This window comes from Ceratotherium simum, chromosome 6 (assembly GCF_057802395.1).
Source record: "Ceratotherium simum simum isolate JZ-2026a chromosome 6, ASM5780239v1, whole genome shotgun sequence".
Classification (NCBI taxonomy): Eukaryota; Metazoa; Chordata; class Mammalia; order Perissodactyla; family Rhinocerotidae; genus Ceratotherium; species Ceratotherium simum.
This window is the reverse complement of record NC_141905.1, coordinates 79,859,205-79,875,898: the sequence shown is the minus strand read 5'-3', so window position 1 is coordinate 79,875,898 and position 16,694 is coordinate 79,859,205. Positions and strand designations below refer to the sequence as shown.

The 16,694-nt window shown below is 44.9% G+C and overlaps 1 protein-coding gene across 2 annotated transcripts in view; it reads right to left on the bottom strand.

Moving 5' to 3' along the window:
• Nucleotides 1-14,468, bottom strand: part of TACC2 (transforming acidic coiled-coil containing protein 2) — a 192,608-nt gene extending 178,140 nt beyond the window's left edge. The window contains exon 1 of one of the 2 annotated variants that reach the window (XM_087432743.1): nt 14,393-14,468. In XM_087432743.1, the coding sequence (XP_087288869.1) occupies nt 14,393-14,425 (33 nt within the window). In that variant the 5' untranslated portion in view covers nt 14,426-14,468. The remainder of the gene's footprint in view (nt 1-14,392) is intronic. The other variant, XM_087432742.1, reaches the window with a different exon arrangement.
• Nucleotides 14,469-16,694: the final 2,226 nt, after the last annotated feature.

Sequence of the window (16,694 nt, the reverse complement as noted above, 5' to 3'; positions counted from 1 at the left end):
GAATCCATGATGACAACCATTCCTATCAAGACAGTACAAACTTTAAATCACCGTAAATTCAAACTCCCAAGTGTCCCTGATTCTTCTGAGGCACGTTCTTTATAGTACTACTTTCGGATGCACGATTTAAAAATTTTACTATGATAACTCAAGAATCACAATAGAGAATGAGTGACTTTTTAAAATAGTAACCCAATTCCTACGTGTCTGACTGTCATGCAGGTCTCAGCTGCAAACACATTCTGCAGCCGGGCCTCCCTTTCGATCACCACATGAGCTGCGGTGAATTATTCTGCAAATAAATTAACAGATAAATCTCCTGCCCTTTCTTCCATGATCAAGGTTACTTTAAAGTAATTCTGGAAAGACGTTGACATGTCTAACAGCCCAGACAGATGCAAACAACAGATGGAATGAGGAGACAGATCTTTGTCTAACTAAAGGAGAAAAAAGAGACCGCGGGCTAAGTTTCCTCAGGCAAAGGAAATATAACAGGGGCTCAGATTGGTCTTTGAAGAAGAAAAAAGGGTCAGCCTTTCTGCCTTTTCAGCCCCGCCCCTGCTCATAATAAAAGGCTAATCTGCAAAAAGAATACCTGTTCCTTCCAACAAAAACATATCTGGATGGAGTTAAAATAAAAGCCATAACACCATCCGCAGGAATGGCACATTGCACTTTTCAAAGTGCTTTGACATCCATCTGATTCTTACAAAACCCCTGTGAGATAAGCAGGCAGGTAAAATAATGTTTTCCATTTTCCAGACGAGAAACAGAGGGTTACGTGGCTCGGCCAGGTCTTCTGCCTTTAAGTCCAATGCTCTTTCCACAATAATAATAGCACCCAACACCTACATAGCACTTTTTCTGCTATAAAAATAATAGCAAACTTATTACTATGGACACTTCCTATGTGCCAAGTACTGTTCCTTTAAGTGCTTTACATATTTAAACTCATTCAATCCTTACAACAACCCTAGTTTACAGATAAGATCACTTAGCACAGAGAGGTCAAGCCACTTGCCAGAGGTCACACAGCTTGGAAGTGGTGGAGCCAGGACTTGGACCCAGCAGGTTGGGGTCCAGAGCCTGTGTTTCTGAGCCCTACCTTATGCTGCCTCACCAGACAGTGTAAATAGTGGCCTATGATCCCTGCCATCTTCCTGCCATGCACCAAGTAACTAAAACAACTGGACATTTATGAATAACGTGGTACAGGAGCCTAGATTCAATGCCCAGAATAGCACCTGGCACAGACGGGCAGTGCATAAATATTTGTTGAATGTTTGAAAAATAGACTATTCCTGCTTAGTCTGGTAGCTACTTCTGCAAACCGGGGGGAGCATAGCAGCCCTCAGAGCTCTCACTGTTGCCACGTTTCCTCCGGGGTCTTTCTTGGAGTCCTCCATCCAGTTTCCCCCTCCCAGCAACGGTAGTAAGCCCTGCTGCATACAGGACTTCAAGGGGTCTGTTGTGTCAACAGACGTCACTGCAAAACAGCGTACGTTTCTAAAGTTACCCTTCCACTTCCAAAGAGCAGGCTGAAGAAGCACTGGCAATCCTCCACATGACAAACTGACTTGTCAAGTTCCTTCTTCAAATCTTTCCTTTGCTGCCATTGCTTGGGTAAACAAACAGCCTTTCCTTGGCTCTGGAATGCTCCAGCACCCTGGGTCTATTTTAAAGCACTCTTCAAACAGTCACAGCAACTCTCCAGTCCTGAAAAATACACTTTATCAAGAGCTAAAGTGTTTCACTACTAAAAAAAAAAATTCCCCTGACCTTACCTCTTAAATGTGCTCCATCTCTCTAGACCACGGCATAGTGGTCATGCCAATAAAGAGGCTTAATTAACATGGTTAGATCATGACCAACTCGCCCACTCCGTGAACAGGCTTCTTGGGAGCAGTGTGCCTGCAGGTGAATGCTGGGAAGTAGACCAAAGGTCATCCCCATGGCGCTAGGAATCAGATTTCAGAAACAACTGCCAGGCTGCCAAATACAGAGGAGGAACACATGTTCTGGGCTGGGGCCTGCGGGCTGCCCATCTTCCCTGTCAAGACAGGGCAAATGCTCAGACCAGCTCTGGATCTGCTAGATCCCAAACATTTCTTGACCTCCAAGGCGAAAATGAAAGATGGAAGCCCCTCACCCACACTAGCAGCAGAGGACACCCCAGCCTCAAGGCTCACCTAGCAGGCCCTCTGTCAGGCCAAGAAGGGGGAGGCCCCAAGGGTGGCATTTTACGGCCCCCCAACAGAATGTTTTCTGATGTGGTGTGGTAGAAAAATGAACAACTTTGGAGTCAGAGAGAACTGGGTTTGAATCCCCACTCTTCCCTTAAAAGATGTAGAAAATAACAGAATTGAGTTTGCGGTGGGATTTTGTTGATTCTGCCTCATGTCTGGGAAGAACTGAGTCTAGATTCTAGGTAGACGTGGAAGATTTAAAAAGACGGGGTAAGATGTTAACTTTAGAGAAAGCTGGAGGAAGAGTAAGTGGGAATTCTCTGTACTATCTTTGCAACTTTTCAGTAAATCTGAAAACATTCAAAATAAAAAGTTTAATTAGGAAAAAAAGACACGATTTGTACCCTCATGGAACTTACAGTTTAGTGAATGAATGAGAAATGCACATTCAATAAATGGTATCTATCTTCCCTTCCTCAAAAGCATCTGGGTCAAAAGTTGTAGGAGCAACCCTAAAAGGACCCAGGAACCCCAAAGATGCCAAGAGTTGACATGTTCTGACATCTTTAGTCTGTGGGGAAATGAAACCTTTGAGACTTCAAAACACTGCTCTATTTAATGTCCTGTTTGTGTTTAATATTTTAGAAGCAATATAATTTAAAGAGGGCTGGACCAGTTCAGGAAACCCAAGTCATTTCACCTCTTGGAACCTGTTTCTCCATCTATAAAATGGGGACCACAATCCCTGGGCTGCCTGCCTCAGTGGGTGACAGGACCACCTTGTCAATATGGCCAAGAAGTGTATAAATGGAGGAGAGAGTCTCTTTATTCAAAGAGTTGGGTTTGTCAGGATGCTCTAAAATGTCCTGTGATTTTTACTCCATTATATTTGAAATGCAGACATACACCTTATTTTTTGCCTCTCTAGAATTCCTACATCCACTCATTTTCATGCTAGAACAGCACCAGGCTTAACTCGAGAATAAGAGGGTAGGAAGCCACGTGTAATGGTTAAAAGCCAAGCTTTTTACCGCTTATTTAGCTGTAAGCCTTCGGGCTCTACACCTCCAGTACCATATCTGGAAAATGGGGATCATAACTATAGGGTTGTTTTGAAGGTTAAATAAAATAATACACGAGAAGCACTTAAGATAGGGCTAGACCGTAGTAGATATTCATATATGCTGATTATGATTATTACAAAGGAGAAACTGATTCAAAACTCATTAGCTGAGAGCTCCAATGGCTATCTCAGCTCACAGCTACAGCAGTTAATCAGATTCTTCAGAAGATGCATCTGGCCAAACTTGGAGCCGTGTAGTCCACAAACTTGAATAATCCTTCCAGTGAGAATGAGCACGGACCCTCTGGGCTGGGCGATCCCCATAAGAAAGGCTGTGGGCGTGGACCGTCACAATAAAGGAGCTCTCCACTGTTATGAGCGTTGAGTTCATGCTAGTTAATTGTCTCTTCACACAATTTCTTCCTCGTTAAACGGAGTTAAGTCATCCCAGATGCCCACCTACTGCCAGCAGAATATAAGAAGATGCTGTTTCTTCCAGCGCTAGTCTCGTGCTGTTGTAACGCTGAGTTCCTGGGGTTCCTCAGAAACTAGAGAAATCACTTCCCAGTTAAACTTGGAGCCCCAAGCATTTGTAGCTTTAAACAACACATGCACAGACTTATGGGCCGTTTATCTGTCAAGCAAAATACCGATCACACAGCGCCTGAGCTACAGCCAGCCTCAGCCTGCAGAAACGTGCTCAATCACGTTTCTGGGTAATGGAGACTCCAGGGATGGCTCACGCAGCACAGATTCTCCTGTCCTCCTGGCCCTGTATTTCTTGGACGTCAGAGAATGCCACAAGCCGAGGCCACTGAGGTTGCCTTCAGGAACAGACCTCAGGCCCAGGCTGCCTCTTGGACACTGAGCAGGAAGCAAGGGGACCTGCCCCTAGGAAGCCTGGGCTGGGGGAGGCGTGCCCAGTGACCTGCTCTCGATCCTCCGGTCCCATTTATTTCCCGCTCATCCTTCAGCTCTGAGCTCAGACAGCAGCTCCCCAGGAGAGCCCTCCCTGACACCCAGGGCCAGGCCGGTATCTTCGCACCTGTCTTCTTGCTTCATAGCATTGACCACAGTTTCTATAATTGAAAATCATTTTTGTTTCTGAGACTCTAACTACAGAAACCTCTACACACTGGAATTGCTTTAAAAGAGTTTCAGCCATCAGAAGAGACATCCCTCATCTCCCCCTCCGCCTACCCTCACAATTCCCAGGTACGTCTGCTTCTGTCTTCCTCCACCAGTCCGCAACGGTGGAAGTGTCTCTCTAAGCCCACTTCTGCTCCAATCCCCTTCCCTCTCAAACATTCAAGGTCAGCCTTCCCTCAGTTGACCCTTCTCTCACCTGTCCTCCATTGATCTCTGCCTCTCTCTCTCATTCTCATCAGCACACAGGCATCTAGTATCTTCAGTCTTTAACTAAAATTTCCATACAACTCTCTCCACTAGCTGCTGTCCCAATATTCTGCTCCCTTTCTTAGAAAAACTTCCTGGACTAGCCACACACCTCTTGCTACATCCTCATCTCCCATTCCCTCATCAGCCCTCTGCCATCCAGCCTGCATCCCTGTCATTCCACTGAAACTGTGCTTGTCAAGGGCCCACGGGGCAATGTGAGATTTTCCTCATGACCAATGGCCTCCATATGGCCAAATCAATGGAGAGGTGTTCTCTCTCCAATGCTTCCCAGGAGCATCTCATGCTGTTATACTGTCTCTACTTCTCGACACTCTCCTCTCATGGTCTCCCAGGTCCCTCATTTTCCTTTGTCTTCAGCCAGCTCTGACTCCTTCATAGACTTCCCTTTTCCCTCTGGGCTGCTGTCTAAATGTTGGAGCATCTCAGGGCTGAGTCCTGGGTCCCCTTTCCTGTCTCTCTCCCAAGGTGATCTCATCCAGTCACATGGCTTTAAATACCAATGCTGATGACTCAAATATACGTCTCAAGGCCCACCTCTTGTGTATCCAAATGCCTATTAGATCTCATCATTGGAGTTCAGATTTCATGGCCAAAGCATTCAGATTTCATGGCCAAACCAGAAACTTTGACTCTCTTCCTTCCCCCTAAACCTGCCCATCCTCCAATCCTCTCCATCTCAGGAAATGACATTCTTATCAACCCCATGGCTCAGGCCAAACATCTAGGGCTCATCCTTGATTCTGCTCCTTTCCCCACCACCGGATTTGATCTATCATCCAGCCTGTCCTCTCTGCCTTCAAAATACATCCCAATCCAGGGATCACCTTCCCTGCCACCTCATTCCAAGCCATAATCATCCATGCCTTTGACTTCTAAATAGCTTCCTAACTAATGTCCCTCCTCTGCTTCTGCTGTCTGCCCCTTAAAGACCATTCTCTACAAAGCACCACAGCCCTCTTTTTAAAATCTCAAATCAGTTCATGTCATGCCTCTGTTGAAAACCCTCCAATGGCTTTGCATCACAGTCAGAATAAAGCCAGACTCCTTACCAAGGCTGATAATGACCTACAAGATATAGCCCTCACCCACCTCCCTGGCCTCATATCTCACCATAATTTCTCTCACCCACTCTTCTCCAGCCACACTGGCCTTCTTTGCTGATCTTAAAATACAACAAGCTTGGGCTGGCCCGGTGGTGTAGTGGTTAAGTTCCCGTGCTCTGCTTTGGTGGCCCAGGGTTGACAGGTTCGGATCCTGGGCGTGGACCTATGCACCACTTATCAAGCCACGCTGTCCCACATATAAAGTAGAGGAAGATGGGCATGGATGTTAGCCCAGAGCCAATCTTCCTCAGGAAAAAGAGGAGGATTGGCAACAGACGTTAGCTTAGGGCTAATCTTCCTCACCAAAAAAATAAATAAATAAAAATTAAAATAAAAAAAAAAAATAGGGGGCAGCCGGTGGCATAGTGGTTAAGTTTGCATGCTCTGCTTCAGCGGCCCAGGGTTCATGGGTTCAGATCCCAGGCACAGACCTATACACCAATTATCAAAGCCATGCTGTGGCGGCGTCCCATATAAAGTAGAGGAAGATGGGCATGGATGTTAGCCTAGGGCCAATCTTCCTCAGCAAAAAAAAGAAGAGGATTGTCAACAGATGTTAACTCAGGGCTAATCTTCCTCAAAAAATAAAAAATACAACAAGCTTGTTCCTCCCTTATATGTTACACCTGTTATTCCCTTTTCTAGAGTGCTCCTTCTCCAGAACTTTACGTGGCTGCCCCCTTCTCAGCACATCAGGTCTCTACAAAGAGGGATCCTCTGACCATTCATCAAATATAGCCTCTAAACACAATGAGATACCACTTCACCCCCTCTAGCATGGCTATAATTAAACAATAACAGCAACAGAAAGGACTAAGTGTTGGTGAGGAGGTAGAGAAATTCACTTTCTTCCTTCCGCCTAAACCTGCCCATCCTCCAATCCTCTCCATCTCAGGAAATGACATTCTTATCAATCCCACGGCTCAGGCCAAACACCTAGGGCTCATCCTTGACTCCGCTCCTTTCCCCACCCCCGAATTTGATCTATCATCCAGCCTGTCCTCTCTGCCTTCAAAATATATCCCGAATCCAGGGATCACCTTCCCTGCCACCTCATTCCAAACCATAATCATCCACGCCTTTGACTTCTAAATAGCCTCCTAACTAATGTCCCTCCTCTGAACGCTCATGTATCGCTGGTGATAATGTAAAATGGTACAGCCGCTGTGGAAAAGTGTGGTGGTTCCTCAAAAACTTAAACATAGAATTATCATAAGATCCAGCAATTCCACTTCTAGGTATATACCCCAAAGAATTGAAAGTAGAGATTCAAACAGATACTGGTACATCAATGTTCACAGTGGCATTATTCACAATATCCAAAAGGAAAGAAACCAGACACAAAAGGTCATGTATTGTGTAATTTGATTTATACGAAATGTCCAGAATAAGTAAATCCATAGAGACAGAAAACTGATTAGTGGTTGCCAGAGCCTGGGGGTTGAGGGGAATGGAGTGCGTTTGCTTAATGAGTAGGGGATCTCTTTCGGGGGTGAAGAAAATATTCTGAAACTAGATAAAAGTAGTGCTCACACAACATTGTAAAGGTACTAAATGCCGCTGAATTATATACTTTAAAGTGGCTAATTTTATGTTATGTGAATGTCATCTCAATAAAAAACATAAAGATAGTCTCTGATGGAAAATTTTTGTGATATTGGACTTGGAATGATTTCTTGGCTGGGACACCAAAAGCACAGGCAAAAAAAGAAAAAATAGGTAAGTTGGACTTCATCAAAATTAAAAACTTTTGTGCATCAAAGGACACTAACAAAAGAATGAAAAGGCAACCCATGAAATGAGAGAAAATATTTGCAAATCATATACCTGATAGAGGGTTGATATCCAGAATATATAAAGAACTCCTACCACTCAACAATAGCAGAAAACAAAAACCCAATTAGAAAACAGACAAATGACTTAAACAGACATTTTTCCAAAGAAGATATACAAATGGCTAATAAGCACATGAAAAGATGTTCAACATCACCAATCATTAGAGAAACGCAAATCAAAACCACAATGAGATACCACCTCATACCCATTAGGATGGCTACTCTAAAAACAAAGAACAAAAAAATAACAAGAGTTGGCAAGGTGTGGAGAAATCAGAATCCTTGTGCATTGGTGGTGGGAATGTAAAGTGATGCAGCTGCGTGGAAAACAGTATGGTGATCCTCAAAAAATTAAACATAGAATTAGCACATGATCCAGCAATTCAACTTTTGGGTATATACTCAAAAGAACTGAAAGCAGGGACTCTAAACAGATAGTTGTACACTCATGTTCGTAGCAGCATTATTCACAATAGCCAAAGGGTGGAAGCAACTCAAGTGTCCAACAGATACATGGATAAATAAAATGTGGAATACGCACATAATGGAATATTATTCAGACCTAAAGAGGAAGGATATTCTGACACATGCCACAACGTGAATGAACCTTGAGGACATTATGCTAAGTTCAATAAGCCAGTCACAAAAGGACAAATACTGTATAATTCCACTTAGATGAGGTCTTTAGAGTAGTCAAAATCACAGAGACAGAAAATAGAATGATGGTTCTCAGAGGCTGAGGGGAGGGGGAGTGGAGAATTACTGTTTAATGGGTACAGAGTTTCAATTTGGAAAGATGAAGAAGTTCTGGAGATGGATAGTGGTGATGGTTGCACAAAAGGTGAATGTACTTAATACCACTGAGCTGAACCCTGAAAAATGGTTGAGACAGTAAATTTTATATTATGTATATTTTACCACGATAAAAAAAAAAAAAAGAAAGAAAAATAGCTCCTGACTCCAGTTACCGCTGGAAACTTCATTAAGTGTTTATCTGCCGACTGGCTCGTTGTCCATTTTTCCCTGTGGAAAGGGAGCTGCGCTGGAGTAGATTACGGCTGAATTATTCGCTGCTGATCCCAAGTGCTGGAACAGTGGCTGGTAAACAGCAGGCACTCAATAAAGTTAAAAAAAAACACATTTATTTACTGGTTGGTTTGTCTGTTTGTTCACTTGCTTCTTTTCTGACTCCCCATTGGATTGAGCTCCACGAGGCACGGACCTAGTTTGTCTTGTTCCTCTTCGGATGTGCAGCGCTAAACCAGCATCTGCCACCCAGCAGGGGCTCCACAGATGTTCACCGAGTGAATTAGAAACCGCATCCATGACGAGACATGAAGCTCCTCGCTGAGATCCTAGCTCTGCTGCAAAGTGCTGTGGAAAGTCCCGAGCCAGACAGAAGAACCCGGTTTGAAAACCACTGGCCCAGCCATTCTCTGTGACCCTCTGGAGCCCAGGGGTCTAATTCCCATTCCTCCCAAACAACCCGGATGATTAACCTTCTGAGCCTGTTTGTCTACAAAACAAGAGTGATCAGCCTGGGCCTGCCCACCTCACAGGATCGTGATGAGAATCAGATGAAATCACACGTGTGAAAGGCTTCTCTATGCCCTACACAAATGGTTAAGTTCTTTCACAACCTCACACATCACTGCTTGGCAGGATATACAGAGAAACAGGCGCACCAAGTGGACCTACCTGGCAGCCACCCTCAAGGGTGAAGCAGCTCTTTTCTTAAAGCAAGGAGCACACACCTGGGTGACCAACACCCCTCCTTGCTGGGTGTGACAGGATTTTGGAGCCTCGCCCTGACCACACCCACGGGCACACACCAACCTCCACATTCTCTTCAGGAAAAATCTCTGTGAAATGGATGCAAAGCTCCCAATTTGCCCTCCTCCCCAGTCGATGCAAACCCTTTGGGCAGAGCTAAAGCTATGGGACTCAGCCAGCTGCGTTATTGCATGAAAACCTGACAACTGATTCAGAATTCAATGTTTTAAGGACAAATCAGTTTTGCCCACTGGTGGCGAAGGTGGGGCCACCAGCCCACAGGCAGGCTCACTCCAGGACAAAGGAAATCAGAGTAGAAGAGGTTGGAAGTGTTAGTACTGGCTCCCAGCATCTGCCTTACGTTGAGAACATGAGCCTTATCCAGCATCTCACAGCATACCAACCGAGCCAGCTCTTGGGTAGGCACAGCAAAAAGTTATTTTAAAAAATCTAAACATGTATTGCAGATTCTACTGTTTTACAACTTACTGAGGTGGATGGGAGGAGGCCATGGGAGAAGGAGGAGGAGAAAACCTAAAAATACAAATGAACTTGCCACACCAAGTCTGCAACCATCTAGATGTTAGGAAGGGGCTGGAAAACAGACCATGCCAAGCACATTCCCCAGTACCTGCGGAGGTTCAGGGTTTGGAGGCCACAGGATGACGTTATGTAAGCCGGAGTCCTCTTGCTGAAAGCAAAGGGGTCTTGCTGTTAGGACAGGTCACAGTGAACAGGATCCCTCGCAGCACCAGAGCAACAGTCTTGGCTGGTTTCTGTTCCCAGGCCTAACCCGCTGCGTGTGCCCCCACCTAGTCCACAGCTGCCCAGGGGCAAGGAGACTACAGAGGGAGAGGAATCTGCAGCTGAGGGTATATGAAGAAGGCAAGGGGCAGGACTGGGCAGGCCTGTCCCTCATCCTTTGCACTGGTGACACTGCTGGTCCTCAATGCCTAGTCCTTAATCTGTGGACAGGAGGTTCTTTCAGACCTGCATCTTTCTTTCCAAGAGTTGACTTGTAAGTAGGACGCAGGGACATCTGAGTGCATCTTCACAGAGAAAGAGTCTCTGAGAGAGGACTGGGGGCAGGGACTGGATGGGGGTGGGGAGTGTAGAGGCAGAGAAACTAGTTTGCAGGTGTTTGCAATGATCCAGGTGTGAGGTAATAGGCTTATGACAGTGGGAATAGAGAGGAAAAAAACAATGTAAGGGATGTGTGCCAGATTTTGTCTTTTGAGAAAGTGCTCCAAGCAATATTGATGAGGCCCCCATCAACCTGGCCCACCCTTCCCCTGCAGGGGTGGGTGCATGACTCAGCCTGGCTAATCAGAGTCTCCCACATTCCGGGACGCAGTGATTGATCCCAGAGAGGGCACATGACACGTCAGGGCCAGTCAGATTCCTAGAAGGAGATGACCGGGAAGCTGGACCATTAGCTGGAAGAAGAAGGGAAGCCTGAAGCTGCTGGTGGGGTTGGGGCACCTCCCTGAGCATTAAGGCATCACAGAGGAAAGGAGAGAAAGATCTGGAGAGGAGAGATCTCCAGTGTCATCTTTTGAATCTCTGGATTCAGTGACCACTGCAACTAGACCCTCTCTGTGGACTTCTCAGTTCTATAAGCCGAACAAGTCCCTTCTCTGCTTACGGTCATTCGAAATGGGCTTCTGTCTCTCATAGCCAAAAAAAGCCCTAATAAAACAGAAATTCGGAATGCTAAATGACCGCCCCATTAATCAATCAATCGTAGAGTGACTTATTAAATGTGGAGAATGGGAGTGGGTGGAGTCAGAGGTGACCCCAGATTTCTGTCTTGGATGATAGGGTAGATCATGGCACCCAGGAGGGGGAATGTGGGGAGGAGAGGATCAGGGAGGGAAGCTGAGTTTGGGTTTGAGGAACTCGGGGTGACTGTGGGTCATCCAGGAGAGATACCCAGGAGACAGCGGGAAGACGCGAGCCTCAGCCTCACGGGGGCCCTGAGTGCTGTAGCCAAACCTACTTGTGCTTCATTCACACTTGTTTCTCTGGGGAAGGCGAACCTTGTTCCGACCCTGGAATCCTAAAGGCGACCCCATAATGCCCCACGGGTCAGGGCTGGCTGAGGCTGAAGAAGCGAAAACTAGCAGTGCCAGGAAAACATCTCTGTCTGCTGCAGGAGGGCGGGGACTGAGGCCAGAGGAGAGGGCTGGGAGCTGGCAGGAGGTGAGAAGGGGGATATAGGTATAGTGGGGTGAGGGGTTTTAAGCCTCTGAGCATTTTTAGCTTTCTAATCAGTAAAGATCTGAAACACTAAAATATTTATTGCTTGTTAGGATTTAGTGAGATGAGCCCTCATAACCTGATGAGAGAAATATAAATTGGCCTCACCTTTCTGGAAAGCATTTTGGATATAGATATAGATATGGATATGGATATAGATATAGATATGGATATGGAAATAGATGTGGATATGGATATGGATATGGATATGGATATAGATATACGGCAAGAGCCTTTCAAAAACACTTACCCTTCATTTGACACAGTAATTCCATTTCTGTGAGTCTATCCTAAATAAACCAGCCTTCAATTCGGGACAGTGTCATTTAGGAAAGGTAATGGAGAGAAAATGTAAGCTACTCTAACTTTGCCTGTACTCAGGGAGAAATTCATCTCAAGTTAGAGAAGGCACCAAAAGCACTACCTGTAAAAGGAAACGCTGATAAATTGTACTTCATAAAAACTTTTGTTCTGTAGAAGACCCTGTTCAGAAGATGAAAAGACAAGCTCCCGGTGGGAGAAAATATTTGCAAACCACAATCTGACAAAAGATTAGTATCTAGACTATAGAAAGAACTCTCAAAACCCAACAGTAAAAAAAAAAAATCCAATTAGGGAATGGGCAAAAGACATGAACAGAGATTTCACCAAAGAGAAAATACAGATGGAAATAAGCACGTGAAAGGTGTTCAACATCATCAGTCATCAGGGAAATTCAAATCAAAACCACCACGAGCTATCACAAGACACATGTCAGAATGGCAACACCAAAGAGTGATAGCACCGAAGGACGACCAGAATGCAGAGAAACTGGATCACTCAAACATTGCTCGTGGGAGTGTACAATGGTACAGGGACTCTAGAAAACAGTTCGGCAGTTCCTTGTAAAACCAAACATGTAAATACCTTATGACCCAGCAATTGCACCCTTGGGCATTTATCTCAGAGAAATGAAAGCATATGTTCACAAAAAACCCGTATAGAAATGTTCAGAGGAGCTTTATTTGTAAAAGCCCCAGGCTGGGAACAACCCAGCTGTCCTTCAATGAGTGAATGGTTTGATGAACTGTAGGACGTCTATACCGTGGAATACTACTCAGCAACAAAAAGGAATGAACTACTGACACATGCAACAACCTGGATGAATCTCGAGGAAATTACGCTGAGTGAAAAAAGCCAGTTATAACAGGTCACATACCATTTGGTTCCATTTATATAACATTCTCAGAATGTTAAAATTGTAGAGATAGAAAACAAATTAGAAGTTGCTGGGGGTTAGGGATGGGGGAAAAGAGAGAGGTGGGTGTGGCTATAAGGGCAACAAGAGGAATCCTTCTGGTGACGGAAATGTTCTGTGTCTTGACTGTTTCAACGTCAGTATTTGGGCTTCGATACTACATTTTGCAAGATGTGACCCTTGGGGGAAACCAGGTAAAGGGTACAGGGGTCTCTCTGTACTATTTCTTTTTTTTTTTTTTTTTTTTTTTAAAGATTTTATTTATTCAGTTTTTTCCCCCCAAAGCCCCAGTAGAGAGTTGTATGTCATAGGTTCACATCCTTCTAGTTGCTGTACGTGGGACTCGGCCTCGCGTTGGACGGAGAAGTGGTGCCTCGGGGCGCTCCCGGGATCCGAACCCGGGCCGCCAGCATCAGAGCGCGCGCACTTAACCGCTAAGCCACGGAGCCGGCCCACTCTGTACTATTTCTTACAACAGTAGGCCAGTCTACCATTATCTCAAAATAAAAAGTTTAATGACAAAAACATTAAGATTTCATAGAAAAAATACGAGTTTCTGATCTCTTGAAGAAATGGGAAGATCTTGTAACACCGGGCCCATATTCCCACCTGGCAACCTTCTGCTGGAGTGGATGGTGGCTGCCTTCTTCAGACAATAGGACGGGAACCCTCCTGTTTGCCATAGTACCTACCTCTCCCTATTGTCTCACACCCATTTAACAAAGTTACTGTTTCTTGCCTGCCCCTAAAGACTGCCATCTTTTTGTTTTGTTTTGTTTTTTGATTTCTGTTTTCCTGCTTGAAAAAAGAAGATTGTAGGGAAGAAAAAGGCAGAGCAGAAATGAATTGCATTATGCTGGCTTTTAGGTCCAATTTTCTCATTCAGAGAACTCAATACCATTAATTCAAAATTTCCATTGTGTGTGAGATAAATGGGGAAGTGTCTCCATGATTTTGTTCACCAGGGAACTGAGTTAGAACTCTCAAACTTAGAATGGGCAACTATAAAATTTGAATATATTTTAATATCCCAGCCTTATGCACAATTAAGCAAAGTCCATTCCTCAATTGTGAAAATCTTACCTAACATGAAAACGATAGTTCACATTTAATTTGCTCAACACCGATAGATTTTAAAATCACTTTTTAAGGGCCATAACTTTATTTTGGGGAGGAATGTGGAAAAGTTTTATGCCTACCTCCTCTGCTGCATTCGTGTAAGTAAGTGGATGGGTGGGCACAATCCAGGAAAAATGTCCCAAACTCTCAGTATGTCAGTTTTAAAAGCACACAATAAAAAGTAAAGCTAGTTTTTATAGTTTACAAGATTAGGGCTTGCCTTAATATGAGAATTCTGAAAATAAAATGAAAAATGCCTACGTGGATACATATATGCATCTAGGCGTATCTGTCCTGTAGCTTGCTCCTTCGTGGGCAGAGAGGAGAGGCTGAAAAAGAGTCTAGTCAAGGTCGGTCAAGAGATCCGGGTAGGTCGAGGGAGAAGCTCCGACACCCACCTGGTTGTCCAAGGTGCTGCTCTCGTTGCCCATGGCGACTCAGGGTGCCCAGCGTCCCTCAGGATTTTATCAGAGGCGACTGGAAGAACAAAAGGGTATGTACGTCCGTAAAACTGAAGATCTGAGGCTTTTTCTGTCTGCTCATTTCCCCAGACTCAAAAACCAGATGATGGGAAACGCTTATCTCTGCAGTCACATCATGGAAATCGCTTTTGAAGGGTTTTCTTTTGCGATATGCCACCCAGACTTCTCTCCCAGTACGGGCTGGTGTTTTTATTCCCCGCCCCGGGGTTGGCAGACACTTCTGAAAATCGAGTTTGTTACCAAGTATCTGAGTCAACGCCAATGTACACACATACATATATACAAATGGAGTGACGAAAGGGGCCCATTTGCCAAAGAGAACTTGAGGAGTGGCGCGGGCGGAGTGTTTTCTGTTTCTAATTGTGTTCGGTTTGGAAATCCAGAGTGTGGCTGGTGTCCCGCTGCCGGTGACAGCAGAGCTCGGAGTCGAACATTAGGAGGCGTGAAATCCACTTCTCTTCAACAACATATGGTTTTCATATTTTTTACTCTAAACACTTGTTTCATCAAATCAGTTTCACTTCTGCACACGTTTTTATGAAGTCAGAATGGGGTTTTCTTGCCGAGGAAAATGGGTAGTCGGGGCCAGACACGGAATAAATAATCATGTAAAGCCGCGTGCTGCAGGGACAACTGGAATCATTTCATCAGGCTCACTTAGTGACACAGGTTATTAATCATCATCCTAACGAGGGTGTGTCCCACACAGCTCACGGAGAAACCCAGGACACGTGCTCACCTTATCCAGCTGGGCTCCCTGAGACCCCATAACATAAGCAGGACTGGGACTATTACCTTCATTTTTTCTAGGTGGAGAAACTAAGTTACAGAAAATTTTTAAAATCATAGCCTTTTAGACCTTAGAGATTACCAGTCTAATCCAGTGGGGAAACTGAGGCAGAGAAGGCAAGGGGCTTGCCCAAGACCCAATTTAGGAAGCCAAACATGGAAACAGAACTCAGTCTCCTGCGTTCTAATTCAGGATTTCTTCCACAGCAGTGGACTTACTCAAAATAAAATTTGCCCATTGATTTGCTTGTCTATTCAACCAACATTGATTGAGTAGCTATCATGTACTATGTGTACTGAACAGTCACTGGAAAAGAAAATGTGAGTATTTTGAGCAGGGCCAGTTAAAATGCCCCCAAACTGAGACAATTGTGAGTGATATCACTGTAGTGATCAGTTCTCTCAGTCCTCACCCTTTAATCAAAAGGATACAATTCCTTAATCTTTTCTTGCTGTTTATAAGATGGACAAAAGAAAAAATCATATGTTCACTTATAGAATGAAAAAATTTTCATTTATTTAAAATTGATCACTTCAGTTTACCTTTTACGTTCCTTCTGGAAAATGATGCCTCCTTAGAAAATAATGTTGTTACAAGTGTTATGCCCTGATCAATTATTGTAACTCCTGTATTGGCCAGGTTGAACCACATGCAGTTGTAATTTCATATGGTTCAATGTAATACTGATTTTTGAAACTCATTCACCAAATAAAATTCAATAATTTTATTAAGAATCATAACATCTGAACTAGCTTTTCAAACAGGTAACAGACTGAAGAGAAAGGCACAACTACTTCTGGCTCTGTGTAAATTTCAGACCCACAGAGGGACGGCCTGGCTGCGTCCAGAGCTCTCTCCTGGTGACTCCAGACCTGCCACTCCCTGGGGCTCCCCCGACACCAGAAAGGAGGGAGCACAGCTCTGCGTCTACTTACATTCGGGGGTGGTCTCTGACTTTGGAGGCTGCAACCCACGGAAAGCCTGCTTTTCAGCAATTGGACTTTCTCCTCCTCCATTCAGGGCGGGTGAGGTCTAAGCAGAGGCACCTACTCACCTCAGCCAGCTGGGCAAACAGCCCGTCTCCACCCTCGACACTGACACAAACCAGCTGCGTGTGCTTCATACCTACGCTGCGGCCATACAGCCACTGTGGTTACGAGAACGTGGAGTCAGCGTTTCCCAGCCCCTCGCGTCCAGGGCCTTTCAGATAGAGGATTTAGCCCGTTATTACTTTAGCAGGACTTCTTTCAGAAGAGGCTTATCCAAGCTAAAATCGGCCCTGTGATTTGATTGGCTGCACCTAAGGGAGCAGGACTGTCCTGTCCCGGGAGCAGGGCGCCATGAATCCGTCACTCGCCCTTTATGCTTGAGAACAGGGACAAACCTTTCTTTCTAGAAAGGAGGAAAATGCTCAAAGGGCTTCCTGTT